At 45.6% G+C, this 8,873-nt stretch overlaps 1 protein-coding gene across 1 annotated transcript in view; it reads right to left on the reverse strand.

Annotated features, from left to right (window-relative positions):
* Window positions 1–1,755, reverse strand: part of ZNF235 (zinc finger protein 235) — a 13,081-nt gene extending 11,326 nt beyond the window's left edge. The window contains exon 1 of the mRNA XM_006871491.1: window positions 1,741–1,755. Coding sequence (XP_006871553.1) covers window positions 1,741–1,755 — 15 coding nt within the window. The remainder of the gene's footprint in view (window positions 1–1,740) is intronic.
* Window positions 1,756–8,873: the final 7,118 nt, after the last annotated feature.

Consider the following 8,873-nt stretch of genomic DNA (forward strand, 5'->3'; position numbering starts at 1 on the left):
TCAGACTGCAAAGTCATTTGAACTGCAAGGTCGGTGGTTCAATCTCACCAGCTGCTCCTTGGAAACCCTATACAGGGTCGCTATGGGTCGGAACCGACTTACCGGCACTTCACAACAACATCGTTACAGGAGCAGACAGCCTTGTCTTTCTCCCAGAGGCTGCTGGGCTTGAACTGCTGACTTTATGGTTCATAGTCTAGTACTTACCCTACCCTGCCGACATGGTTCCATTTAAAATACGTTGTTGTTACACGCTATGGAGTCGGTTCTGACTCACAGTGACCCGACACAGGGTTTCTAAGGAGTGGCTGGTGGGCTTAAACCACCAACCTCGTGGATAGCAGTCCAGTGTTTATTCAACAGTGGTACACCAGGACTCTATAAAACATGGTGGTGGGGATGTGCCGTGGAGTCAGTTCCAACTCATAGTGACTCTGCATAGAGTTTCCAAGGCTGTAAATCTTTATGGGAGCAGAAAGCCTCATCTTTCTCCCACGGAACAGCTGGTAGTTTCAAACCACTGATCTTGAGATGAGCAGCCCGACTCGTAACCACTATGGTACCAGAGCTCCTTTATAAAATATTGTTGTTGTTGTTAAGTGCCGTCGAGTCGGTTCCGACCCATAGCGACCCTGTACAGGGTTTCCGAGGGTGTAAATCTTTACGGGAGTAGAAAGCCTCATCTGATGCAAAAATAAAGTTTAAAAATTCAAAATTCTGATTACAAACGTATGTTTATGTAAGGACCAAACTGATTTTGCCTACCTAGAAACTGCTTGACTAAACTCTAGTCAGGCTCAGGAAAGCATTTTAAATAGACAAGGCCTCAGTTATTAGTTCCCTCCAGAGGCAAGGTCAATCTCCATTCTGTACATTAGCCTGAACACGTACTCTAGCTCCAAGAATATGATATATGTATAAATAGCCAGGCAGCTCAAGGCCAGAGGCCAGATGTTTTCCTTTACCCTAGCCTAAGAACAAAGACCACCAGTCCTGACCAATTAAACTGTAACATCTCATAGTTTGCCAATTGTTAACCAATCCAAAGATTGTAAAGCTGAGAAACCTGAGCTGTTTGAAAATTCTATAAAAACCCTGCAGACAATGAATTCGGGGCTCTTTCCCTATTCCGAAATGTCGGATAAGGTTAGAGACCTGGCTCGAGCTTGATTAAACAACCCTTATGTATTTGCATCGGTACACGGCTCCTGGGTGGTCTTTGGGGACCCTGAATTCTGGGCATAACATTTATAAATCAAAAGGAATGTGAGACTATGAAAACAATTGATTTGTAAACATGCTGACAATGCATCTGGGTGTTTTTGATTTTTGAAAAATGTCTACTAAGTTTTACACTATTCCTTGTAAATGGGGTTCCTGGGTGCAAACAGTTAACATGCTTACCTACTAACTAAAAGGTTAGCGGTTCCAATTTACCCTAAAGTACCCTGAAAGGTGATCTACTGAAAAAATCAGTCACTGAAAATCCTGCGGCGCTCACTCCTACCACTCGGACACACCCGAGGTTACCAGGAGTCATAATCGACACCACAGCAATTGTTTGTGTGGTGTTTTGGTTGTAATTTACAAATACACAAAAGGAAGAGCCTGGTAAATAACAACAATCCTTCCAATGCCTTTTGGAATCTTTTGCCGTTCTCAAAACAGGAGAAAAGTTTGTCTTATCTTTGTGAAAAGGAGAGGTCACTTTTAAGAAACAGAAAGGCAAACCCAACTTACCTGGAGCTTAGTCATTTTTCCTCTTCTTTCTTTCTGGGGAAAGCCAGCGTTCTGGAGAGGAGATACAGAGAAAGGAAAAGATGGTATGAGAGTTACGGTATGGATGGTGCTAGCCCACATAGCACTTGATGCGAACAGAAAGAAGTCCCGTCTCCAGGCACACACGGTTGCCCACAGCTTAGAGGGGAGAGCAGGGACTGGGCTCCAGCTACCTACCACTAACGTCCATCAGTCAGCTGTCTTGATCACAGCAGCCCTAACCCAAGTGTTGCTTGTGGCTCCCAGAGGAAACAAGGGACAGACGGGCAGTATGCCCGGGGGCACAACACCTGGGTTTAATTTCTATTACTTCTAGTGTAGCACTGTGGGTTAATGCGCTGGACTGCAAAGTCGGTTTCATCTGCAAGGTCGGCGGTTCAAGCTCCCCAGCTGCTCCTCAGAAACCCTATACAGGGTCGCTATGGGTCGGAACCAACTGGACGGCACTTAACAACTTCTACTTACTTTCTCTTGACTAACAGTGTAAACCTTGAGCAAGTTAATCTCTGTATCACGATTCAGTCACTTTTAAATAAGGATAATAGTGGCTGTAACCCTCTTTCCTGAAGCTTCAATGTTTCTGTCACGATGTTAACGTCAAGCTGGTTCTCATTCACCCGACAGAGAGTGGATGGAAGCACTGCCCGGTCCTGCACCTCACAATCCGTGTGACTGCAGCCACTGTGTCCATCCATCTTGTTGGGGGGGCTTCCTCTTTTATTGTTGGCTGACCCTCCACTTTACCAAGATGATGTCCTTCTCCAGGGACAGGTCCGTCCTGATAATTTGTCCAAAGTACATGAAACAAGTCCCGCCATCCTTGCGTTTAGCTGTGCATTCTGGCTGTTCAGCTTCTAAGACAGATTTGTTTGTTCTTCTGGCGGTGCGTAGCATAGTCAATATTCTGCGCCAACACGCCAATTCAAATTCATCCATTCTTTGGTCTCCCTTATTCACCTGACCCAGCTACTACTTCATTCACCACCACTGTCTGTTGCACCGTGGTGGCTTGCAGGTTGCTGTGAAGCCGGATGCTATGCAATCAGTATTTCAAATTGCTGCAGGGTCACCCATGATGGACAAGCTTCACTGGAAGTTCCAGACTAAACCAGACCAGGAAGAAAGACCTGGAGACCTACTTCTGAAAATTAGCCAATGAAAATGCTAATGATTCACAAGAGAACGCTGTCCTATATCATGCTGGAAGAAGCCCCCATGGTTGGAAATTCAAAAAAGAAATCAACAAAAAAACCCACTGCCATCAAGTCGGTTCCAACTCATAGTGACCACACAGGTCAAAGCACACTTGCTCTTTAGGGTTTCCAAGGCTGTAAATCTTTACGGAAACAGACAGTCTCATCTTGGCTGCTGGATTTAAACCTGGTGGGTTTGAATTGATCTTGTGTTCAGCAGCTTAACCCTAAGCCCACTGTATCACCACGGTGCCATTCAAAAATGCACAAGGTGGAACAAAGGATCCCTACATGTCAATAATCCTAAAGATGGCACAGGGCCAGACACTTCATTCTGTCCTCCTGTGCAAGGGGCACCATGAGTCAGAGCAGATTTGCTAATAACTAACATTATGCTTCCTGAGAGCCTTTGCAAATGTGCTTTCCAGAAAACGAATCTTTTAGCAAACTCAGAACTCAAAATTTTTTTTAAAGTACTGTAAATTACCTAAAAACACCCTTCTGTAAATTACCTAAAAACCCTTCTGTAAATTACCTAAAAAGCACTGTAAATTACCTAAAAACCCTACTGTAAATTACCTAAAAAAAAACCTTCAAAAAGTCTGATTCTGATAGTCAAACCTGCAAAAACTAGAACGTTGAAAGGTGGAAACCTGTCAGAGAAAAAAATCTTTTCCACTAAAAGGAGCAAAAGAAAAGTAGTTAAGACTACATCCTGAGACAGGCAAACTCTTGAGACCCAGAAAAACATGAATCTCAAGCAACTAATGGTGCTTAACAGAACAAATCCTGGAATTTGGGCTCTAGTAAGTTTCACTGTCATTCTGCCTTTTGTTGGAGTAACAAATTGCCAAGGATTCTTCTCCATACTTGTAATTACTCTTACTTTTTAAAAAAGTGGACAGACCCTCAACAAAGTCTCTACTCCCATATATTGTTATTGTTAAATGCCCTTGTGTCAGTTTCATCTCATTGTTGTTATCTTATCGTTAGGCGACACTGAGTCAGACCGACTCATAGGGACACTATGCACAACAAAGGAAACACTGTCCAGTCCTGGGCCAACCTCAATCCTTGCTACACCTGAGCCCATCACTCCTGCCACTATGCCAATCCATCTAGCTGGGGGTCTTCCTGTTCTCTGACCCTCCACTTTACCAAACATGATCTCCTTCTCCAGCGACTCACTGTGACCCTGGATCGGGCTTTTCAGGCTTTCAATCTTTTGCAAGAGCAGATAGCCTCAGCTTTCTCCCAGGGCAAGACTGGTGGGCTCGAACTGCTAACCTTGTGTTTGAAGTCCAGCGCTTATCGGAGCAAATTATGTCTTCTTGAAATTAATGACATGGGGCTATTAATAACAACACACTACCACTGAGCCCTTACTGAAACCTCACCACAAGCCAGGCCCTCGGCAAAGCTGTGATCTGGATTGTGACTGTTTAGGCCATTAACTCACGTTCCGTAGGAGAAAGATGAGGCTTTCTGTTCCCGTAAAGACTCACAGCCTCGGAAACCCTGTACAGGGTCACTATGAGTCGGAACCAACTCCACGGTACTTAACAACAACCGTGGGAAGGACACCTGGTGTGGCGTTGTAGGATCAACACTAGGCTGCAAACCACAAAGATCGGCAGTTCAAACGTACCAGCTGCTCCTCGGAAACCCTATACAGATTTGCTAGGAGTCGGAACTGACTCGACGGCACTTAACGAAAGCAGGAAGGAATCCACTCCTCCTTCCTAAACAAGGGGTCAGGGGGAGTCTGGGAATCCAAGCATAGTCTGGGTCAGGCAGGGATCAGAAAGGAGAGCCAGTGACTGCAGGACCTCAGCACAGATGGACTCTCAGAAGCTTCCACACAAGCAGCGTTTTGACCTCGTCCTAGGCACTACTTTCTGCTTTGCATATATTATCTCATTTAAGCCTCACAAGAACACTCTTTAGACGGCACGAATCCTTAGCCATAAGAGGAAACTGAGGCACAGAGCGATTAAGTCAACTGCCCAATCTTTTACCACAAGGAAGAGGCAGAGGAGGCTTTTAGGTGCGGAAGCGCTTTGCGGAGCCGAGAGCGCTGGAGACCCTAAACCCCGAGGCAGGACGCCAGCCCGCCCCCAAATGGGAGGCTCCACCAAGGGGACGCAAACTGCCGTTTCTGCCTCCCATTCCCGTTCTCTGTCGGCTTCTCCTCCCCAAGGCCGAGGACCAGGGCACCGCTAGCCCCACGCCCAGTTCAAGAAGGTTCGGCAGGGTCGCAGGGTATCTGCCTGACTCACCTACCTAGGAGCAATCACCGCCCCGGCCTCGCCTTCCTGGAGCGGAAGTGCTCCGATTACTCACAGATCTTGGACTACACTTCCCAGAATCCCTAAGGAGAAGCCCTCTCAAATCTTACCACCATCATCCGCACCGAACTACACTTCCCAGAATCCTCTGCAGACCTGCGGTTCCTGCTAACTGGTTTCTGTTTTGACTAAAGTGGATTGGATTTGAATTACTTCTCTGGGTCCGTGTGCTTTAGTAAGTTATTAAAGCTCATGAGAAAATGACTAAGAATCTTAACAAGAAAAAGCAAAGCTTGCACTACAAAACGAAATGAAAGGCCGAACTTTATTTGTATCTCAAATTTGTGTCCAATGCCTATGTGAAGGAGCTCAAAAGAACTGGGGGTTTAACATAAAGAGAGAGTTCAGCCAAGGATGCAGACCATACTCCTCTCCCTCCCCCCCCCCTTTTTTTTTTTTTCCTATTTACTACCTATTCTGAGCTGACTTTCAAAAGTCAGCCAGTAAAGGGTAGACAGGGAGGGCAATCTACAAAGAAGGGAAGTGCAGTACACAAGAACAGGGAGGAGGGTGGCAGATGAACAATAAAGATAAGGGACGATTTAGGGAAGTATGCATGGGCTAAATGAGATAGAGGTAATTTATGTACAACCTTGGAACAACAGTTTCTGTGAGGTCATGGATGGAGGCATAGGCTGAATGGGTTAAGGAGGGGGGAAAATGTTTAGGTGCATGACTGTCGTGAGGATATTTGTTTCCCCTGCCTAATATTGTAAAAAAGTTCCTGTGCAGCAGATTTGCCCAATGCAATCTGTCGTCTGTTCTCTTGACTGCTGCTTCTGTGAGTGTTGATAGTTGAGCCAAGAAGACTGAAGTCCTTGACAACTTCAATCTTTTCTCTGTTGATAAGAATGTTGTTTATTGGTCCAGTGGTAAGGATTTTTGTTTTTCTGACATTGAGATGCAACCCATACCGAAGGCTGTGTTCTTTGATCTTCATCAGTAAATGTTTCAAGTCCTCTTCACTTTCAGCAAGCAAGATTGTATTTATCATCTGCATATCACAGGTTGTTAATGAGTCTTCCTCCAATCCTGACGCCACATTTTTCTTCATAGAACCCAGCTTCTCATATTATTTGCTCAGCATACAGGTTGAATAAGTATGGTGAAAGAACACAACCTTGTTGCACAACTTTCCCAATTTAAAAACATTCAGTGTTCCCATGCTCTGTTCGACAACGGCTTCTTGGTCCAGGTACAGATTCAACACTTTTTAAAGTGTTGAAGAGCAGAGATGTCAGCTTGAGGACTAAGGTGCGCCTGACCCAAGCCATGGTATTTTCAATAACCTCATATGGATGTGAAAGCTGGACAGTGAATAAGGAAGACCGTAGAAGAATTGATGCCTTTGAGTTGTTGTGTTGGAGGAGAATACTAAAAGTGCCATGGACTGCCAAGAGAACCAATAGATCTATTTTGGAAGAGGTGCGGCCAGAGTGCTCCTTGGAGGCCAGGATGGCTAAGCTTCGTCTCTCATACTTTGGACATATTGTCAGGAGACAACAGTCGCTGGAGAAGGATGTTATGCTGGGTAAGATGGAGGGTCAGAGAAAAAGAGGAAGACCCCCAATGAGATGGATCAGCCAGGTGGCATCATTGATGGCGTCAAGTGTGGCAGCGGTGGTGGGGTTGGCCCAAGATCGGACATTGTTTCGTTCTGCTGTACATGGGGTCGCTATGAGTCGGTTCCGACTCAATGGCACCTGACAACAACAATATTGTAAAATGGAATCCTGGTGTGGCCTTGCAGGTTAATGAGCTGGACTGCAAACTTGTTCTTGCAAGTTCCTCGAAAACCCTATAAAGGGTCGATATGAGTCGGAACTGACTCTACGGCACTTAACAACAACAATACAATATTCTAAAATAGACATTTATGTGTGATAGAAAGGAGCATTGGGAATTATAATGAAAGAAGGCTTGAAAGTCCTACTTCATCCTATAACGAATTGGATTTGCTAAAAGGAGAACTAGAATTTGCCCAGGAAAACAGACTTCTTGTTAAGTCTTTGTAGAGAATGGGGTGTTAGGTGGAATCTTGAGCCCCACTCAGAACCTTCTGAATTGAGACATTCCCACTTTAAAAGATATGCAGACCAATCCAGAACTGCTGGGAGAAACAAAGATTCTTACTGAAAGAATGATGTGCGAAAAAGAAGAAGGGGGAAAAAAAACAGACTGTTTGTCTGTTTGAATATCAAGCAAGCTGTTTGCTTTGAAGGCAGCAAGAAAAGAAAAGTCAGCCCATCAGGGAAACTCCCTTCTAGGACTGAAATTCAAAGGGAAGCCAGGAGAAGTATAGTACGCTCACTGGTGACCACCTGGGTCTACTTGTGAGTGGAACTGGGGAAAATGCAGCCATGAAGACATGGACTGAGTTTGGCCGTGGTCCATTGACACCCAATCACCTTGAATTGAGAGAGAAGAGGAAGGGTTGGCTGGTCTGAAGTTTAGAAAGATGTGTGAACGCCTGAGCCCGTGGACACTGACCTAACCCCTGGGGGCTAGGACTGAAAGTGAAGCAACCAGCTGGTCTGAAGTGCAGGGAGGTATGTGTGAACTCCCAAACTTACAGCTAGTACCCATTTGACCTAGCTTGGATGGTTAATTGACCAGAACTCAAACCAAGGAAGATAAAGATGTTTCATACTGAGAATAAGTGAAAATTGCTACAAGTTGACAAACCAGATTTTTGCCTATGAATGCAGTGACTCAAAATTCCAACTGGACCCGCCTCCCAAGACTGAAACTCAAAGGGAATACACGAGCAGGCATGTAAGCTTGCTGGCAGCCATGTTGGTCTACTGGTGAGTGGAAGTGGGGGGGGGAAAGCAGCAATGAAGAGGTGGGCTGAGTCTGCCCAAGTTACATAGACCTCCATCAATCTGGAGTCTGGTGAGAGCTGGTTGGCCGGAAGCACGGTGAAACCTGGGGACTCCTGAGTCCGTGGACAAGGACATGGCCATGGAGGGCTAGAGCTGAGAGTGAAGCATCTGGCTGATATTGTTACAGCAGTTTTAGATTCGAGAGTGCCACAACAGCCCTAGGCTGGGGAATGTCACTGCAGCTCTTGATCTGTGGTCAAAGAAACTGAAGCCACTCGGAGAGGTGAAGCATAGTTTCAGATTTTATTAACCCGGCTGGCTCAGAGGAGCTAATTTCTCCAGATTCTGAGCACCGAATGGAGGGCAACACAGGCTTATATGGGGTCAGAGTTGGGGCTTATATGGGGTCAGAGCTGGGGAGGGGTTAGAGTGCTGACCTGTTTGAGGACAGGAGGGAAACCAGGGGGATTGGTCCTGTTTGGTGACCTGATTAGCATTCTAGCTTGTCTCCTGGGTGGGGAAGATTGGTCCCATTCAGTAACCTGATTAGCATTGCCTGGGAAGAGGCAGTGAATGTTTCTACCTTTTGCTGTTCAATATGAAGTGAGAGGATATGCACAAGGGCGCCCAAACTTTCAGATAATGCCATTGGACCTAGCTTCAATGGCTGGATCTTCAGAACCTAACTAGAGGAAAGAAAAGAGAGGGGAAAAAAATTATTTTATATA

Source organism: Chrysochloris asiatica, unplaced genomic scaffold, assembly GCF_000296735.1.
Source record: "Chrysochloris asiatica unplaced genomic scaffold, ChrAsi1.0 scaffold00168, whole genome shotgun sequence".
Lineage (NCBI taxonomy): Eukaryota > Metazoa > Chordata > Mammalia > Afrosoricida > Chrysochloridae > Chrysochloris > Chrysochloris asiatica.